This window comes from Anabrus simplex, chromosome 3 (genome assembly GCF_040414725.1).
Source record: "Anabrus simplex isolate iqAnaSimp1 chromosome 3, ASM4041472v1, whole genome shotgun sequence".
Lineage (NCBI taxonomy): Eukaryota > Metazoa > Arthropoda > Insecta > Orthoptera > Tettigoniidae > Anabrus > Anabrus simplex.
In genome coordinates, this window is record NC_090267.1 from 409539845 (window position 1) to 409561463 (window position 21619).

The following is a 21619-nucleotide window of genomic DNA, read 5'->3' on the forward strand; positions in this document are numbered from 1 at the left end:
TGTCCGCTTCAGAGGTGTGTCCATCCCCTATACACTGAATGATTGGAGAATTTAAACTGCGCTGAATGACACAATATTAAGAGTACAACAGTATTTCATAGACCAAAACATAAAATATGTGGCTGAAATTCAAAGTTTCTTTCTTTCTTTTTTCTTTTACTAAAGGATAAGAAATGCTTTCATCAATAAGTACTGTATGTACTGTTATGTAATATTGTCGCAAGGAGTGTTCGAATAGTAACTGCATTCCTTTCTAACTGAATACTGTTGCCTATCAGGGTTGTCAGTCTGGTGATTTTGTCACCAGATCTGGTGTTTTCAGGAAGGCGTATGGTGACAAAATTTGAATTTTGCGACAAGTCGAAAATATGGTGTTTTTCTTTAAAATTTGGTGACATATTTGGTAATTTTATAATAAAATGTCAATTTAAAAAAGAACTACGGTCATGAGACGTATAACTTTGTAAAATATTATGACCTATCATATAAAATATGATCTTAACATGTTTACGTAAGCGACTCGCTTGACATTGTTAAGTTGACAAAAAAACCAGCGCCATTGTCGCGTGTGAGCAAGAGCGCTGGATTTTTAACAGCACCAATGTTGTATTTCCGTGCATTATTGATTTTATTATTAAGGTGAATAATAGCGCGGTCGACATCATTCTTACTTGTAACAGTTGTAACTGGAAAAGTTAGAATGAATCATGCGAGGAGCCCAGCTCCAGTGCCAATGTCGCTGTGTGATTAAAGATAGTGCGCTGGACTTTTGAGTTGTGATTGTGTGGTAGTGTCTACTTCTTAATTTATGTTAAATGTGTTAATTACAGAGTTAGTGTAGTTGGGAACCATAGGGAAACCTCAGTATAAACAGCGATTTAGAGACGAATGGCTTAAGGATGATAGGTATAATAAGTGGTTACTAAAAGTAGAAGGAAATGCCACAATAGGCTTTTGTAAATACTGTAAAACTCAACTAGCTGCTAAATTAGGAGATATTGAAAAACATAGGAACACTGCTAAACACCTCAAGGCAGCCGAACCCTTTAGTTCTAATAGGCAGAAAACTTTATATTTTAAACCAGTTAATATTGAGACAAATTTAGTGGAAGGAAGAACGGCACTTTTCATAGCAGAACATTGCTCGGTTCAAGTGGTTGACCATCTTAGCGAGTTGTGTAAAGTGAATTTTCCCGATACCAAAGGGATTAATAATTTGAAGTTGCATCGTGCAAAATGCACTGCTATAATACAAAACGTGTTAGCTCCTCATTTTGAAAAAGACTTGATAGATGATTTACGTGAAAGTGAAATCGGTTATAGTTTGTTGTTGGATTAAACGAATGATATTTCAGTTATCAAGTTACTAGGCATTGTTATAAGATACTATTCAAAAAGAAAAAGAGAGATTGTCGTGACATATCTACAGTTAGTAGAGTTGTCCGAATGTACAGCTGATGCTATAGTTGAGGCTTTGGAGAAATGTCTGTGTAATAAAGGTTTGGATTTGACTAAATTAAAAGCAATAGGAACAGACAATGCGTCTGTTATGGTAGGCATAAATCATGGCGTGTATGTAAAGTTAAAGGCTAAAGTGCCAAATCTACAATTAATCAGATGCGTTTGTCACTCTCTACAATTGGTAGTTTCACATGCATCAGGGTGTTTACCGAGGAACTTAGATTTCCTCATAAGGGAAAGTTCCAATTGGTTTTCACAATCATCTCTACGGCAGGTTGTATACAAAGAACTATACGAGGCAATAAATGAAGGCGACTCTCCCCTGAAATTAGTACAGTTAAGCCAAACTCGGTGGCTGTCCATCGAAAGTGCAGTGACAAGAATAATGCAACAGTGGACCGAGTTAAAAACACACTTTGAAATCGCTCGTCTTAAAGATCGCTGTTATACAGCCGATATTTTATATTCAATGTATAGTGACCCTCACAATTACTTGTACTTGTCTTTTCTGAAGCCAATTTTGGTTGAAGTGCAGACCGTAAATAAGAAGTTCGAAAGTCGAAACCAAGATCCTACAAAATTATTAGGTGACCTAATCCTTCTCATTAAGTCATTATGCACCAAGGTTCTACTGCCCACTGTCAAAGTAGATGTCTTGAAAACAGAAATTAATAATCATCTGGACCCAAAGCCCTATCTAGGTTATGATTTCGAAACTAAAGTATCATCGTCCTCGCTTTCTGAAGACCAACAGAAACAACTACGCGATAGATGCGTGCAATTCATTGTTGAACTTACCCAACAATTGAGGGAAAGATTACCTGAAAATATAGGGATCCTTGAAAAAATGTCTCTCTTTTCACCCGAAAATTGTTTAAGGCCTTTTAAGTTGCCAATATAGTTGATATAGTTGCCAAGTTGATATAGCACAACTCTTTTATGCTGACAATAATGTTATTGCGAAAGTAGAAAACCAGTGGAGAAATTTGCATCATATCCAGTGGACTGAAGTTAAGGACACTGTGAAATTTTGGGCAAAAGTTGATATGTATAGGGATTCAACTGGTGAAAACCCTTTCAGCGAACTTACAAATTTAGCTATGTCTACTCTCGTACTTCCTCATTCTAATGCGGATGTAGAACGAGTGTTCAGCCAAGTCAATATAACTAAAAATAAACTGAGAAATAGAATGTCAATACAAACTCTCCATTTGGTCTTGTGTTTAAAATTTGGATTGAATAGGACAGGGAAATGCTGTTATACATACAATCTACCGAAAGAAGTACTGCAGAAAATAAGCACATTAGAGTCATACAACTATCCGGGTCAAGTACCCTCAACTTATACAGATCAGCCATAAATAAACATAGTACAGTTTTTAATTTGTGTATATAGTTTGCAATTTAATACACTTATGTTAGGATTACGACAATTGATAACACGCAGTGAACATTTTATTATTATAATAGTGCTAGTGTTTGAGTGTGACTTGTATTCAGTTGATCATATGGCTATATTATAGGCTAGACCTATCTTTACAAGAGGACACCATTAGACTTACTAAACTTTAGAGGCAGAACAGCACAACTGGAAGGAGGTAAGTGTAAATTTAATGCATTATCTTACTACATGTGGAGAATTTATAGAGTTTTCAAATCCAGATCTGGAGATTTCTGGTGTTTTTCACATCCATATCTGGTGATAATGAGTATCTAGGGGTTGGCGACCCTGTTGCCTACTGTAAACATTCGACTGATTTTTGTAGTGGTGCCAACATGACCTACAACTGTCAAGTGCAACCTTCTGCCGGCCCATCTATAGAAGAAAAAGGCTATATTTTGTGAGCAGGAGTTGGTGACGCTGCTTTCACTATGACATGTTTGGTCATCCTCTTTGGTCATGTGTCTTGTGCTTGTGATATTCTCTCTGTGATAACCTAGAATGGATGAAGTTGTGCTACACTATGGTTGTAGCCTGGTTGTAGCGGCATGAAATGAGTCTTCGAGTATCTGAATGGTATAGTCCGTATGCATTTGTACGAGCAAAAGTCTGAGGGGGAATGATCTCGCCTGTGACTTGTGATTGTTATGTGAAAGAATCACTGCAAATGATGTCTGATAGCATATCTCGGATTTGTTTTTTACCGAGGAATTGGATAATGTTCAGTTTTGTTCATGGTTCTTGAGTGTACTGAAATGTCATTGCTTTACGCGGCGATTTACTCGGTTGTAAATTTCTCTAGTGAATTTTCGAATGGGATGAAGGATGAAATTCCCTTTCATTTTACCAGTGGAATAGATCCCCACAATTCGTGAAATGTGGCTATGAGTTATAGATACATTCAGTGAACTACAGGTAAAATAATCCTATAAGCAGTTGGTGGTGAATATTTTGTTTCACAGTTCTTTTTTTTATAGTTCTTTATAATAATGAATTATGAAGAAAATAGATTACAGACATTCCACAGTTGGCCAGCTAATGCTGTTGTAGAACCTCAGCGTATTGCTAAAGCTGGATTCTTTTATACTGGAGAAAACTTAATTGTGGAATGCTTTTGTTGTGGAGGAAGAATATCAGAATGGGATTATGGCGATCAAGTAATGGCAAAGCATCGCATACTAAATCCTCAATGTCCCTTTGTTAAAAAGCCAACTGAAGCAGGAAATGTGCCTGTTTTAAATCAAAGTTTATCTAATGTATCATATCGATCTGGTACCTCTCAGGGTTCAGATTCATTACAGAGTAATTCTCCTGGTAGTTTAACTGAGAATTCTTTGGAAGGGAGCTATCCTACTAGTAATTTACCAAGTAATAATGAATTTGGAAGTGAGCGCTTGGTCCAACCTCATGAACCAGTAGAAAATAGAAATGACATTCATTCATCTAGAACGGCAGAAGTTACATGCAGAGAATTTGAAGCTGATTCTCTAATCAGACCCTCTAGTAATACTGACGACATAAGACTTCAGGAAGGTATTCCTGATATGCATGATGAAGTAGATAATCGACTACGATATAGAAGTGAAGCAGCTCGTCTAGAGACCTTCAGAACATGGCCAAAATCTCATATAGTTCCCCCGGAACAGCTTGCAAAATCTGGTTTCTATTACCTCCAAGAAGAAGACAAGGTAAAAAAGAAGTTTAAATGTTTATAACAAGAGTGCACGATAGATAGGCTGGTAGAAATTCAGTAAAGGTTACATTACATTTATAGCATGATAAGGATGTAATATGTTGGAAATTTTAAGTGTAATACCTTGTAGAGGAGAGATGTGTTCACTGCGAAAGTGAAGAACCCACCCACCGTCCCCCAGAAGTAATTTTGCTTTTATAACCTAATACAATATATCACGCGCCATAGTCAATCGCCTAACTACGTTCTAGCATTTCGAATGGGTGAGACACACAACAATGAGATTTGGCTAAAATTCTCAGAAATTGCTTCATTTTTTTCCTAGCTCAATTGTTAGTCAGCTTTTTGTATTGTGCTACTTAAAATTTGAGTCATGAACCCTGTTAAAACTCAATAGTACCCAAGGCTTAAAACTTCTAAATGTATGTATTAAAATAGTTGAGAATGTTCAACGTCTTGCATTAATTTGATGCTTGCTGCAATAATTTATTGATTGTGAACGGCTAGGCATCTTGTTGGTTGTTTCCCCAAACTAGTTGTGAATTGACATATAGCTGGAAGCTGTTCGTTTTTTATAGGAGCTTGGTTAAAAGGGATTTCAATTCTGAGAATCTTGGATGTTGATGTATTATCTTCTACAATGACTTTATGTGTTGGTGCGTCTGTAACAAAAGAAATTACGTTAAGAGTATTGTATGAAGTTATGCTGTCTGGTGATCGCATCGATATGCGTCACTCGCCCATTTGACTACTGTTATGATGCCTTGCGATTCTTGTTACAGCACGGTGACTGCTTGCTGTCGTATTTTTTACTTCTTGTGTTATATGCATGAAGAAACTTTGGTGGAGGGCGAGTAGGGGATGTAGGGGAAGGAACAGTAGGCGGGGCATTGGATGTTGGCATAGCAAGTGGAGGGGAGTCTCTATGCGTTGTCAAAGTGGGAGTTGTATCTGTTTTTGTGGAGGGCGAGTAGGGGATGTAGGGGAAGGAACTGTAGGCGGGGCATTGGATGTTGGCATAGCAAGTGGAGGGGAGTCTCTATGCGTTGTCAAAGTGGGAGTTGTATCTGTTTTTGTGGTGGGAGTTTTGGAATTAAATAACAAAGATTTTACTTTTTTCAAATTTGAAAGTTTGTAGTAATGTTAGCAATTCCTCTGTTAACAGACTCTTTATTTCAATCGCATCATTCAGGTTTTTTTCTTTATTAAAATATTGATCCAAATAGATATAAGTATTCTCAAACTCAGCCATTAACTTCCCGTTTTCAATCCTTTTATTTTGAGGTCTCTCTATTGTGGTATATTGATAGCCGGTTTCTTTCATGTAATTGCTCATTTTGGAATACATATTATGCTTTAAAGCATTAAAGTTTCAATACGGGTCTAAACATGAGACTAGTTACATGCAACATAGGCTACCACTTAGTCGAGCAGTTTGTCTTCTTTCTTCCAAGTCTTCCCAGCCCAAACTTTGCAAAATTTTTGTAACATAAATCACCCAGAACAAATAAAGCTGCTTTTCTTTGGATTTTTTCCAGTTCTTGAATCAAGTAATCCTGGTGAGAGTCCCATACACTGGAGCCATATTCTATTTGGGGTCTTACCAGAGATTTGTATGCCCTCTCCTTTACATCCTTACAAGACCCTAAATACCTCATAACCATGTACCCTTTATTTACAGTCCCATTTATGTGATTACCCCAATGAAGATCTTTCCTTATATTAACACCTAGGTACTTACAGTGATCCCCAAAAGGAACTTTCACCCCATCAATGCAGTAATTAAAACTGAGAGGACATTTCCTATTAGTGAAACTCACAACCTGACTTTTAACCCCGTTTATCAACATACCATTGCCTGCTGTCTATCTCACAACATTATCAAGGACATTTTGCAGTTGCTCACAATCTGGGAACTTATACTCTATATAGAATAACATAATTTGCAAAATCTCTTATCTCTGATTCCATTTCTTTACTCATATCATTTATTTATATATATAAGAAAACATAAAGGTCCAATAATACTGCCTTGGGGAATTCCCCTCTTAATTATTACAGGGTCAGATAAAGCTTTGCCTATTCTAATTCTCTAAGATCTGTTTTCTAGAAATATAGCAACCCGTTCAGTCTCATTTTTACCAGTAGTCTCTCATGATCCAACCTATCAAATACCTTAGACAGGTCAATCGCGATACAGTCCATTTGACCTCCTGAATTCAAGATATCTGCTATGTCTTGGTGGAATCCTACAAGTTGAGCTTCAGTGGAATAACATTTCCTAAACCCGAACTGCCTTCTGTCGAACCAGTTATGAATTTCGCTATCATGTGTGTAATTGAAACAACTTACTAGGAAATTGAATCTAGCAAAGAAGGCAGCTAAGGATAACATGATGTCAAGCATAATTGGCAGTCATACAAATTTTAGTGAAAAATGGAAGAGTATGTATAGGTACTTTAAGGCAGAAACAGATTCCAAGAAGAATATTCCAGGAATCATTAATGAACAAGGGGAGAGTGTATGCGAGGATCTTCAAAAGGCAGAAGTATTCACTCAGCAGTATGTAAAGTTTGTTGGTTACAAGGATAATGTCCAGATAGAGGAGGTGACTAATACTAAAGAAGTATTAAAATTTACCTATGATAACAATGACATTTGCAGTAAGATACTAAAGTTGAAAACTAGAAAAGCAGCTGGAATTGATAAGGTTTTGACTCAAGACAATGGGTTGAGATATAGTACTACTGTATATCTGAAGTACTTATTTGATTATTGTTTGCATGAAGGAGCTATACCGAATGAATGGAGATTTGCTATAGTAGCCCTGTGTATACAGGAAAGGGTGATACACATAAAGCTGAAAATTACAGGCCAGTCAGTTTGACATGCATTGCATGTAAGCTTGGGGAAAGCATTATTTTTGATTATATTAATAACTGGTTTGATAGAAGGCAGTTTGGGTTTAGGAAAGGTTATTCCACTGAAGCTCAACTTGTAGGATTCCAGCAAGATATAGCAGATATCCTGGATTCAGGAGGTCAATTTGACTGTATCAAGACTGACCTATCTAAGGCATTTGATAAGGTAAATTATGGGAGGCTACTGGCAAAAATGAGTGCAATTGGACTTGACAAAAGAGTGACTGAATGGGTGGCTATGTTTCTAGAAAACAGAACTCAAAGAATTAGAGTAGGCGAGGCTTTATCTGTCCCTGTAATAATTAAGAGGGAATTCCTCAAGGCAGTATTATTGGACCTTTATGTTTTCTAATGTATATCAATGATATGTGTAAAGAAGTGAAATCAGAGATAAAGTCTTTTGCAGATAATATTATTCTGTACAGAGAAATAAATAAGTTACAAGATTGTGAGCAACTGTAAAATGACCTCAATAATTGTGAGATGGGCAGTAGGCAATGGTATGATGATAAACGGCATTAAAAGTCAGGTTGTGAGTTTCACGAATAGGAAAAGTCCTTTCAGTTTTAATTACTGCGTTGATGAGGTGAAAGTTCCTTTTGGGGATCATTGTAAGTACCTAGGTCTTAATATAATGAAAGATCTGCATTCGGGTAATCACAAAAATATGATTGTAAGTAAAGGGTACAGATCTCTGCACATGGTTATGAGGGTATTTAGGGCTTGTAGTAAGGATGTAGAGGAGAGGGCATTTAAGTCTCTGGTAAGACCCCAACTAGAGTATGGGACCCTCACCAGGATTACTTGATTCAAGAACTGGAAAGAATCCAAAGAAAATAAGCTCGATTTGTTCTGGGTGATTTCCGACAAAAGAGTAGCGTTACAAAAATGTTGCAAAGTTTGGGCTGGGAAGACTTGGGAGAAAGGAGACGAGCTGCTTGACTAAGTGTTATGTGATAAAGATGTTGATTCCCATAGGGAACCTGAAATATTTGTTCCGAATGAGTAGGCCTACATTTATAATACCAATATAATTGGTCCTTTATTGGACATTATAAATTTTCCAACTAACTCGTTCTGGTTGCCAGCGTTTCACCCCAGTATGCTAAGTTGGGCTCATCAGTTGGTAAATAGCACACTCACTAAGACGCATGGCTAGTGCATACCGTGGAGGCCACTGCGTAGGCTACTCGGAGCCACCGGCAGTGCCAATGCACTAATGAGAGACTTTGTCTATATTTCAAAAATTGATGCCTGCCTGGCCATCAGATGATAAAGATGTTCCATATGGGAATCAACATCTTTATTATATGATGGCCAGGCAGGCATAAATTTTTGAAAATGAGGCAAAGTCTCTCATAGTGCATTGGCACTGCCGGTGGCTCCAAGTAAGCCTACGCAGTGGCCTCCACGGTAGGCACTAGCCATAGCACACTGGGCCGAAACGCTAACCAAAATGAGTTAGCTGGAAAATTTATCATGTCCAATAACGGATCCATTATATTGGTATTAAGTGGTATGTTCCAAGCTGTCAGTAGAGAGATGGCGTGGAATGACATCAGTAGAGGAATAAGTTTGAGTGGTGTCTTTAAAAGTAGGAAAGATCACAATATGAAGATACAGTTGGAATTCGAGAGGACAAATTGGGGCAAATATTCGTTTATAGGAAGGGGAGTTAGGGATTGAAATAACTTACCAAGGGAGATGTTCAATAAATTTCCAATTTCTTCGTAATCATTTAAGAAAAAGCTAGGAAAACAACAGATTGGGTATCTGCCACCTTTGCGACTGCCCTAAGTGCATATCAGTAGTGATTGATTGATTGATTGATTTCCCAAAGCTTACATGCATCGAAGTACTTCAGATATGGTACTATATACCAGCCCATTGTCTTTAGTACATCCCCAGAAATCCTATCGAGTCCAGCTGCTTTTCTAGTGCTCAACTTTTGTATTTTATTGTAAATAATGTCATTGTGTCCGGCCCCGCGGTATAGGGGGCCTGTCACCCAGCGGCCCCGGGTGGTGTTTGTGTCATCCTTAACGTTCCTTTCCTCACATTCAACACTCTACACTTACGCAATTCCAATTACACACAGGTTCATATCATATGGTGCAAGGCTGCATTTTCCTGGTGTGAAAATGGAAAACCACAGAAAACCATATTCAGGGCTGTCGACAGGCTCGAACCCGCTATCTCCCGAATAAAAGGGGATAGCTACTTGATCCAAACCACGCAGCCACTTGCTCGGTACTGGAACATTCTAATCATCTTCCTTGCCTACTGCCCGTGCCCATATAGCTTAATCACAGACATCCTTTGCCGGTGGCAAATTGTTGATGAAGGCCTTGTAATTGGATGGGAATACTCCATTTTTCACCAGATTCAACAATTGTTGAGCACTGTATTTTCTTTTCAGAGCAATGTTTGCCCGATCATTTGTCCATGGAATCACCACAAGCTTGTGGAAATCATCCTTCACACCATACTTGAACAGAATTGTCGAACAATTTGCTTGGAAACTAAACCACTTTGCATGAAGCCAATTACCTTTCTCATTCGTGAAATCTTTTCTTCTCTTTTTATGACATTTGGTCAGCTGATCCAAAGCATAATAATGTTATTGTTTTTATGTCCCACAAACTACTTTTTCAGTTTTTGGAGACTCTTTGGTGCCAAAATTTTCTCTCTCATGGGTTCTTTTACATGTCTGTAAATCTACCAACACAAGGCTGACGTATTTGAGCTCCTTCAAATACCACCGGACTGAGCCAGGATCGAATCTGCCAAGTCGAGCTCAGAAGGCCAGCACTCTACCATCTGAGCTACTCAGCCCGGTGGTGTAAATCCTACACACTGTCGCAGCCCCGTTGAATTACAGTATACGACCAAAATTTCTTTCTGGCTATTTCAATGGCAAGTTTATACTCGTGTAGAGTATAAATTTTTTTAATGTTTCCGACACGTCTCTATTGCGGCATGAATTGAGTTAGCCTTGAGGTAGCTATGAGCACTCTCCATAAATTGCAGGTCTAAGGTTTTCAAGTTGAGGTGCAATAATGAACCGAGTAGATGATCTACGTCCAGTCTTGTTTTGCAAAGTTAATGCACCGGATACTATGTCCAGACATAGCACGATAGAACACGTGAGACCTGACAACAAGGAAGATGGACTTATTGCTTGTGTGTACTTGTAAAGAAGACAGGCAAGGACATGGTAATATTAGGTTTCTCAGTTCTTTTAATATTTCCCACTTGATATGGACAAAGAAAAACTATGTATTCAATGCAGTTTCCCATGACGAATCTGGGGGTACCAATATGTTGATATCTCAAACAAACTTGTGTGCTTTAATGTATCAATATTATCTTGCCTCTAAATTACAGAACTTTAGATACCTGCCATGAAAAAATGTGTTTTAATGTCCTCAGAAATTGCACGTTCATGTAAAAAATTAAACTAGACTATGATGATGTAGAAATAGGAAATATTGAACATCTTTCATATTTTATTCACCAAGATGCCAACATTAAAGTAGGCTAATTCTTTCACTTAGGTTTAAAGCATAAACCTCTGTGTTGATAAACGCCATTTTTCTTTTTTTTCAGGTGAAATGTGCATTTTGTTCTGGTGTTGTGGGGCATTGGGAGGCAGGTGATGATCCTGATCAGGAACACCGCCGCCACTTCCCATCGTGTCCATTACACTACAATGTTCCTGTGGGAAATATTCCCATAGATACCCACATTAGTGGAGAGCAGTATGGGTATACTTCTAATAATGTGGTCATGAGAGAGTTTCCTCCAACCTCCACACCAGAGAGAGATGAGCGTATGTAAATTTTTTACTTCAGTAATAAGTTTTATATCCAAATATAGATTGGCATGGTATTCCCTCTTTTGTTGCTCACTTCCTTTATAGTCTGCTATTCAAATCCTTACCAAGAATATCAGTCCTTTGGAAGTAGTGTTGGCTACTGAGTGCATGATTCGAAGCAGTGTATCGATTCATTCAAGTGTCTGTGTGAATCAATTTACAGGAACGGCGAGCTCACGGCACACGATTCAGCTGACTCGCAGTGGACAGTGCTGAGTGGTGCACTCACGGCTCACTAGCAGGACATTGGCGGAGAGCCAAGCTTCCAATGCAGCGAGACACCGTGAATCATGGCACACCGAAAGAATCGTGTGCAATCACTGCTCAGTGAGCCACACGACACGCACGGCTCCTTATCGGCACACTGGACACTGGCGGGGAGCCGAGCTTCCACTGCAGCGAGACACAGTGAATCATGGCACAATGAAAGAATCGTACGCAGTCACGGATCACTGAGACACAACACACACACGGTTCATCATTGGTACACTGGACATTGGCGGGGAGCCGAACGTCCTCCGAAGCAATACATAACGAGCTGTGGTACACTGAAAGAATCGTACGCTATAATGGACTCGAGCTCAGCTCATTTGAAAATAATACCCACTTGCATTCTCTTCTTACAGGGAGTTTTAAATAAGATGGATTTATGTGCAGTGTTAAAAAGGTAGTCAAAACATAATTCCAAAGTACCTAGATTGTAAGTAGGTAGGCTATTAGGTTATTCTATTTACCGTATTAGTTTAATCAGTAGCCGGGCTGAGTGGCTCAGACGGTTAAGGCGCTGGCCTTCTATATGATTTTTCACGAGAGTTTAATCCTGATGTAAACAAGGCATGTCCACGCCTCAGCCAAAGAAAGAGTTGTGATTCGCTGAGCGTGTAGTATCGACCTCCGCCCCGTCAACGTCTCGTGTTCGGACATAAAGTGCTGCGCATATTACCTAAAATAGACGAGGAACAGTTTTTGAGCTGTGCGAAACTAAACAGAGGGGTCTAAAGGGAGATCTACTGCTGAAGATTAGGGCCTACGTTATTTATTTATTCATTTCTGAATATTAAAGAAAGCTATCGTAGGCTAGAGCACCTCTTGCTCCATTTCTCTCACTGTGAATACTGACACTGACAGCTGCTGCAAGATGCAACACCTTATCTCCACGCTGTACAGCTTGGGACTTTCCCTCGCTATGAGAAAACTTCCTGCATTACACCACGCCTTCTGCCTTCATATCTCGTTATTTAATCACTGTTTTATTTTAAAAAATTATAGATACATACCGGTATATATGACAACCATATTTTAATTTGATTACGTACTCTTTCAGACTATCTAAATGTAATAAACTAAGATAAAATTAAATTAATGCCACGTACTAATTTTCTTCGAGCTCGCATACAGTCCAGTGAGTGCGACGATTGCTTCTCCAATCAACTACGTCTGTGTCCACGTGCAAAGCCAAGGTGCTCCGCCTATTTGTTTACATCAGGATTAAACTCTCGTGAAAAATCATATAACCCCAACTTTTTGATCCTGGCTCAGTCCGGTGGTATTTGAAGGTGCTCAAATACGACAGCCCCGTGTCGGTAGATTTACTGGCACGTTAAAGAACTCCTGCGGGACTAAATTCCGGCACCTCGGCGTCTCCGAAAAGTAGTTAGTGGGACGTAAAACAAATAACATTATTATTATTATTATTATTATTATTATTATTATTATTATTATTAGTTTAATCAGTCGATATTTTTATAACTAGTTGACGTTCGACAATTACTTAAACTCAGCTCTCTAGCCTCCATGCCTAGCTGAGTGGCTCAGACGGTTGAGGCGCTGGCCTTCTGAACCCAACTTGGCAGTTTCGATCCTGGTTCAGTGCGATGGTATTTGAAGGTGCTCAGCCTCGTGTCTGTAGATTTACTGGCACGTAAAAGAGCTCCTGCGGGACTAAATTCCAGCACCTCGGCATCTCCAAAAATCATAAAAGTTGTTAGTGGGACATAAAGCCAGTAACATTATTATCTAGCGTACCCTATGACTATGAGTCATGCTCATGACCAATCGAAATTGTCTGTTTTATATTCGATTGAACCGCTCGGTATTCTCTCAGTTCGTATGTCACATCATTGCACAATACTTTAATAATCAAATCACGAGGTCACTGGTGTACGCGGACAGTGAGTACGTAAGCAGACTGATGCAATAGCTTAAATAAAAAGATGTTTAATCAGAAAACCAGTGGGCTACTAACTGTACCGTACCTGTCTTCTAAATTAGCCGGAGTCAGTCGGTAGAGCGCGTGGTTACTGTTCAGATATCAATGTGGGCTAAGCTAATTAATCATACCTCTCCATGAGGTGAATACTGTGGGTATATTGACAGGAATACAGGTACATAAATCTCGTGAATAAGAGAAAGAAATCAGGTAAAATGGATTTATTAATGTACGACATTAATGCCATTCATACTAAACAACACGAAATAGACAACATAAGAAGCCAAATGGCCAATAAGACAAAGAAAATGTGTCGCGCACATGTCCATTACATTTACACAATAAAATTAATTACAAACAGGTCACAGCCCGCCTAAAGGGAAAATACAACTTGGGAGTGACTTTGGATGGTTACACTATGAAATTAGATCGACTCAAACTTTGCTTTAATGTCCTAATCCCGTAGGGATTCGCTTGTAGAAGTGTCTTTACATATCTGCAGCAGTTAGTTAACCACACTAGTATTTGATCCAATATATACATATTTACATCATTAATAAAGGAAAACAATTCAACAACAACGCTAGTCCTGCGCTGCAGATGGCTTACATATACACTAATTTTAAAGTACGGCCGCCCGTACGCAAATTGAATGGCATAAATTTGCCAGCAACCCCTATTTAGATATCGAGCCAATTAAACTACAAATCTTATTCAACGCTGATAACATCGACACAATCATCAAAGAAAAGAAACGAGTACAAAATCAGCCATCAATATCACGCAAAATTCACAGATAAATCCAGGAGGGATGGAAATACTTACATACAAATGAAATAGCATGTATGGGATCCTGTAATATATGCACATCTTCTTCCCAGGCGATCATTGGATCTCCAATAGCAGATAGACACAAGACTTGGATCTAAACATAAGACACAGGACATATCTTTGCTGTCCTACTTTCACCCTATCAGCTGTGACCTGTCAACATCCCCTAGTTGTAAAGGAGAGCTGGGCTAACGGGCTGAGCAAGACTCTACTACGAGGCGGCCTTGAGCTAGTTTATTCAACTATGCACAAAGGGGCTTGTCGCTACCTGCTAGACTTCACTCGGAGACAAGTATTCTTCCTCAACACTTGCAGTTCCAATACTGTTCCTTTCATAAAATAACCTGCGGTCTCAACTCACTAAAATAATCAATCGCATGACAATAAGGGCTTCAGCCTCTTTCATTTGAGTATACACATCATTATCCATAAATTCTGAGACCAATTCCGGCACTTGGCGATAGGCGGGTTCATGCCTCTCCTCAGATCATATCTATGGGCATCTCTAGCCTCCATTAAATCTCACAGTCTAGCACCTCTCAAATTATTCATAACTGTACTCATGGCTTCTCAAGCCATATTCGATCCAGTCCTAGGTTCGAAAACTTCTATAGTTGCGCACTCATCTGGCATCTTATACGTTAAATCAGCTGTTCTTCCGTCCCGTCTGTCCCGCCTTCCTTGCATAGTAAAGGCTCTAACTTAGACAATGTCGAGTGTCTCCTTGATTCCACTTCATGATTACTCCTGAAATTCCCATGCATTACATAAAAAAATAGAGACTACAGCTGCAAAGTTATTTTCCCATATGGTGTGTTGCCTGTAAAAACAAAGACCAGATCTTGCATATTTACCACATAATGGAATACACTAAAACACACAAAAAAATCACTCTTACATCTACTCTGGCATACCTGTAAACCCATCTAACTTACTGAAAATGATAAAGAAACACAAACATACACACAGCTCAGGATACATTTACATTTAAATTGAACTGAATGCAAATCAATGCCATCTGGCTGAAAATTAACTTTAAATTACTTATTTATAACAGATCTAAACTAGTGTGTGACTACTACCCCAGGCATGCTAATATGGGGCATTAAAACTTAGCTTGCGATGATCTCAGCATTCGTGACGCTCACATGGCCACAGTGTCGCCACGAACTTAGGTCATGTTCACGTCAATCTCCAGGATGCACGAAGTCACTCCATCGACCCTTGGCGCTGCCTCCATGGTTCTGGGTTGGTGAACCTCCTGCAAAGTAGATGATTTAGGTTCTTCTTCTTCACCGCTCGTGGCACACGTGTGCCTAGATCGCGCCCTTAATGCTTGGCGGGTAATTGGCTACAGCCTTTGAGTAAGCAAAATTTAGTCCGTCTCGCTCACCATTAATTTAAGGGCACAATGATCCGGACGCAATCAGTTCTGAAAATTGCTTTATTCACCTTGATCAATACTTCAACCCTAATTTCAATTTAAACGACATTTCTGAAAAACCCAATATCCTTTTCGACTTCCTAATTCCCTATCTTATCCTTCCTCAACACCATGTAATTTCAATTTCTTTTATTCTTATCTTATTCCACTATTCCTCTTCCTCTATTAATTTATTCTATCTTTTCTTTAAAAAAAAACAACAACAATCAATTCTACCTTCATTTCGGTTCTCATTCATACTCAACTCCTGCCTTGCGCCGATTTCGACTACTTCAATCAAGACCTGAATTTTTTACGTTTTAAAAAATTGCGCACTGTGCATATAAGTTTTCAATTGTTTCCGAGTGTATTGCGCTTTTTACTATATTTTTTCCTCTTCACAATTGTTTCTTCACGTCAACTGTTCTAAGTATTCTATAGGAACACAATTACTTATTCAATTACATTGAATTGTATTATATTACATTGAATTGTATTATATTTATCTATATAATTACTTTCCTGTGACCGAGGAAAATTACTGGATCTTCAAGCTATTCTCCATTTTACTTTGGCGTTTGAAACCACAGTGCCTAATGTTGAGTGTGTCGCACTGATCACCGGGAGCTGGCAAGTTGCTTCAATGGATCTACTCGTCTTCAACTCCTGCACGATTATGGGTCTTCGTATGTGTTCGATTGTGATGTGACTTTGTGCCTGACAGTGTTTAAAAACTGGCTCATTTAACCGTTCTCCGCTATTCGTAAACATTGTGGGACTTTGCCTAGCGCTGCATGTGCCATGCTGCCGCTCAGAGAATTGCGCACTGTTTTCTTTTGAGTGACTTGCATTTTACTTCTTCCGAGTTTTACAGTGTCTACCCCTGTTCATTTTTATATCGCCTCTTCTACTGATCCGGACTGTACTTGATCTTTCATTTCCTTTCCTAAGCATTGTTTTTCATGTTTTAATCGGCTGATGATGACCTGGACTAGGGTCGAAACCGGTTCCATTTCTACTTATTATTAAATGGGAATGTAATTCACTACATTTCTTATTCTTTTGTAGTGAATAGGTTAAATCTCTTTATCAATTATTTCAATTTTAACTGTAATCAGTTCTTCTCACGGCACTACAACCATGTGGATACAAATGTTCACACGACCCTGGTCTCAAACCATTATAGTTATATGATTACACTGGCATTAATCGAACATGTCTTCGGACACTCCCGGCACTAAAAGCCATACACCATTTCATTTTTTTACTGGCGTTAATGAGTGTGGGGTTTTAGGCATTAGTGAATTATACCGTTCATTACCGTCCTCTCAGCGTTAGATATCTCACGTGCCAAACCCGCACTTGGTGTCGCTATAACTACAGTTACTGGTAGAAGTAACTACCTTATTTTACTCAAACTGTTAACACTCCAGGATGGGATTATAAAACACAGCACAGACATTGTGCAGTAGAAAAATCACGGTTACAATTATGCCGTCGCGGGTATGTAGCACTGACTCAGTTCACAAGTAATCAGAACAAAGCGTCCTCAGCAAAATACGATCACGGCGAGCTAACGCGTAGCATCAATGAACACAACCAGAATGAGAATCGGAACCAGAGTGAGAGACGCTCCTCTCTGCTCGGGCTTATAAAGACCCCGCACACTTTCATTTGAACTCGGGGAGTCCCCTTTGATGAATACAATGTCAGTTGAACCGCCGCTTGAGTTTGAAAGAGAAGCCGTTGACAATACGAAATATTCACATTAACCTTAAGTAGACACCAAATTATATCTACAGGCTTTAGAAAAATTACCTCTGTCTTCCTGAACATATCAGAACTGTGGAATATCGGCACAATGACGGATTACTTTCATAAATATTACTGGTTCAGACATGCTGTAAGAAAGTTGGTGGTCGTGGTGCGGTAGCTCGCAGAGTCGTCGTACTAGCTCGTGATTGGCTGAGTTCGAAACTCTCTGGACAAAGAGTACAGCAGCGGCTTTCCCCAGTAACTTCGTTCAAATTTAAGAAAGGTCGTTGTTAAAGCTATGTGCTGGCTGGTCTCTTGTATTAGCGCGGTCCGGAATCCAACCGTCTTCCAACTGCCTCCCACACAATGTCATGTTGCGCAATGAGCCCGCAGTGTTATGCAATAAATGTACCTGAAGCATATGACGATCTCGTGTAGCCTATACAGAATATGACGATTTAAAAAATCCTCTGCTGATAGAAAAAGGTATTTTCAAAGATGACCAAGCTAGTTGGCCGTGCGTTTAGGGTTGCGTAGCTATGAGCTTGCATTCGGGGAATGGTGGGTTCGAATCCTATTGTCGGCAGTCGTTATATGGTTTTCCATGGTTTCCCATTTTCACACCAGACACATGCTTGTGCTGTACCTTAATTAAGGCCACGGCCGCTTCTAGCCCTTTCCTATCTCTTCTATTCTCTTCGTCACCATAAGACCTATCTGTGTCGGTGCGACTTATGTGATTTATATTTAATAATATGTGGGCTACTTATTTTGGACACAGGTATTTTTACATCTAATTCTCTCTATATGCGAGTTGTGACTTTCAGAGAACTGTGGAAAACCATTAGGTAGAGTATAAAATTTGAGTTATTTCAGTAATAATAATTATTATTATTATTATTATTATTATTATTATTATTATTATTATTATTATTAACTACGTAAGTTTTGTGCTGTAATATAATAAGCAACTATAGTACTGAATCTGAAAGTTAGATGACGCATAGGAAAGCAGTTCATAGAATGATGACCAGGTGGCAGCAGCAAGCATTGAATGTTTTTGCCGCTGCCTTATTAATACACACTACACAGATGCAATAGGATCGATGACTCTAATGAGCCGTGAATCGGCTCACTGTATCGATTCAGTAATGTGAACGGAATTAAATGAATAGATTCATTAAAATAAATCTAATATCTCGTCACTATTGGGAAGTACATCACAGTATATTTTATACATACATGCATACATCGTTGTTATAGACTCCTACTTTTCACTGTTCAGTCCGTAAGCTTATGTGGATGAACTAAGTGCCTCTACAATTCTCTATTTGCAACTAGCATTGTGGCTCATTTAGTTCTACACCTTTTACCATTTACTTAGACAGAACACTCATTAGAACTACCCAGTGTCTTTTAATGTGTGTGTGTTTTTTTTTAAATGTATCCTTGTTTAACTTATTGTATATTTTCTCTTATGATTATGGCTGACATGTATCCGACATGTCTCTATTGTGGCATGAATTGAGTCAGTCTTCAGGTAGCTATGACCACTCTCCATAAATTGCAGGTCTAAGGTTTTCAAATTGAGGTGCAATAATGAACCGAGTAGATGATCTGCGTCCATTCTTGCTTTTGCCAATTTAATGTAACATGTACCATTTTGTTATGAATTTTTTATTCTGAAAAGAATAAAAAGAAGTGTATTGTAAAGGTGAATTTTTTTTTACCAAAAAGTACCATAACATTCTTAACATGTTGCCATTGATGCTTTCACGGCCCATACTGATAGACATGGTACTGTATAGGCTTTTGGGCTTATGTCGTGTCAAGAAAATAAGGTGAAATTATTTACGTTTCGCAGAGAACTGTGTTTTGCATCATCAGAAGAAAAATCTCGACTGTCCACGAGAAATGCTTCTTAAACAATGACTCTTTAAATTTAGACGTTATAATAGAAGTGGAAATGGTATGTTCATTCGCCACTGGATGGCTCCCAGGACGTGGCACAGCACTAGCGTTACCCTAGAACCTCTTAGACTGATTCTGATGTTTTGGCCAGGGAAGCTGTGCCACGTCCTGGGAGCCATCCGGTTGCGAATGAACGTACCATTTCCACTTCTATTATAACGTCTAAATTTGAAGAGTCATTGTTTAAGAAGCCTTTCTCGTGGACAGTCAAGATTTTTCTTCTGACGCAGAACACAGTTCTCTGCAAAGTGTAAAGAATTTCACCTTATTTTCTTGACACGGCATAAGCCCAAAAGCCTATACAGTATCATTCTTAACATCTATTCATTAAGAACTACATATAACTATCATCATCTTGGTCTCCTACTTCTTTTAACTTCAGTTCAATGACCAAGTCCATTAATCTCCTAGATGACTTACTGGTATCCTTCTCCATTAGCCTAACATAACTTCACAGTTGTAGTTGGTTCATCCATCAAGTTCTTTCCTAAGTTTGCCTTTATCTCCTTATTGCAAGTGCCCTCCTCCTGTGCTCCCATCTGTTTGTACCTGCAATCATCTTTGCTGCTTCTATGTCTGTTACTTCCAGCTTTCGAATAACATATCCAGAATCCATCCAGCTTTCTTTTATACCTTTACAAACTTTACTACTTAAGAATTTTCCTTGTCTCCAATTAGGTTGCACATTACTTCACTTAACGACTTTCATCATTGTAAAACAAAAGTATGCACAGCAAAATTTATTTGGAAGAGATTGGTTTTCAGTATTTATTTAGATAACATTCAAGGACAGTTGCATCAGCATATAATGAAATACTGGGTCTTTCTTTAGCATTGGTCGCAGTACCACTCACAGCACAGCACGGCTAGCAGAATGACACTCGGTCGCTAGCCGGTATAACAAGTGCCTTTCCTCCCCACTACATCTGGCAATTCATATTAATAGAAAGCTATTTCTAGTGAAACTATTAGAGTAAAACCTACCTGACATTACACGTGATGTTCAAAATATTGTCCTTCAGCTGTCGAACACATGCCTGACACCTCGTAAACAGGTTCGCAGACACTCGGCGAATCTCAGCCAGTTGATGATCAAAATAACTTGTGCAGTATTCTCTTGTAGTTCTTCTTTTATGTGAGGGTTGTTCATATATTTTTCCCTTCAGCATCCACCACAGGTAATAATCACAGGCATTTAAATTGGGAGATTTTCCAGGATAATTAACCAACATGATCTTCGAAAACTTCTCGTATTAACTCCACAGACTGATCAGCAGTTTTTGCTGTCACATTATGTTGCATGAAATAACCATTACTCCTTTCTTCTTCTGTCAGCTCTTGAAAGAATGGCCTGATAATGAGGTCTATATATCAGTCAGCGTTTGTTTCATGGAAAAATATATGCCCTCTAATTCTGTGAGCACTTACTGCACACTAAACTCCTATCTTTACATCATGAAGCGGACGAACATGCAGCTGGTGGGGATTTTCTGCACTCCAGTAGTGATTGTTTTGACTAGGCCTATTTATGTAGCCACTTAAGTGCAGCCACGCATCATCACTAAAAAATAGGGTCAGCATACCCATTGTAAGCGGACTGAGGCAACCCGTTACAATACCAAATCGTAGCAAAACTGTCTGGTCCTCTTAAATGTTGGACAGCGGTGAGTTTGTACTGTTTGGCTTTTAATAGTGGGTGGTTTTTTTTTTTTTTTTTTTTTTTTTTTTTTTTTTTTTTTTTTTTTTTTTTTTGGCAGCTTGTACGGGCAAGATACGACAGATTTGGTTGGAGTTCTTTCCAAGAGCGCTTGTATTTCATCAAGCTTTTCCTCTGTTAAAGCGGTTCATCTCCGTGTTTTCTTGGTAAGAATGGACCTGGTGGTTCAGAACTTCTTCGCTAAATTACATATTGTATTCCTATGGGGAGGGAGGATGCCAGGAAACTTGCAAATAAATAAAAAAAAGGCACACACTAACAGAAAAATGTTTCGCATAGCACAACAGTGAACATACGCTGTTCTACTGTATACACCACTC

At 38.8% G+C, this 21619-nt stretch overlaps 1 protein-coding gene across 1 annotated transcript in view; it reads left to right on the forward strand.

Moving 5' to 3' along the window:
* The first annotated feature begins 3325 nt into the window (after nucleotides 1-3325).
* Nucleotides 3326-21619, forward strand: part of Diap2 (Death-associated inhibitor of apoptosis 2) — a 121906-nt gene continuing 103612 nt past the window's right edge. The window contains exons 1-2 of the mRNA XM_067143384.2: nucleotides 3326-4590; nucleotides 11126-11348. Coding sequence (XP_066999485.2) covers nucleotides 3892-4590; nucleotides 11126-11348 — 922 coding nt within the window. The 5' untranslated portion in view covers nucleotides 3326-3891. The remainder of the gene's footprint in view (nucleotides 4591-11125; nucleotides 11349-21619) is intronic.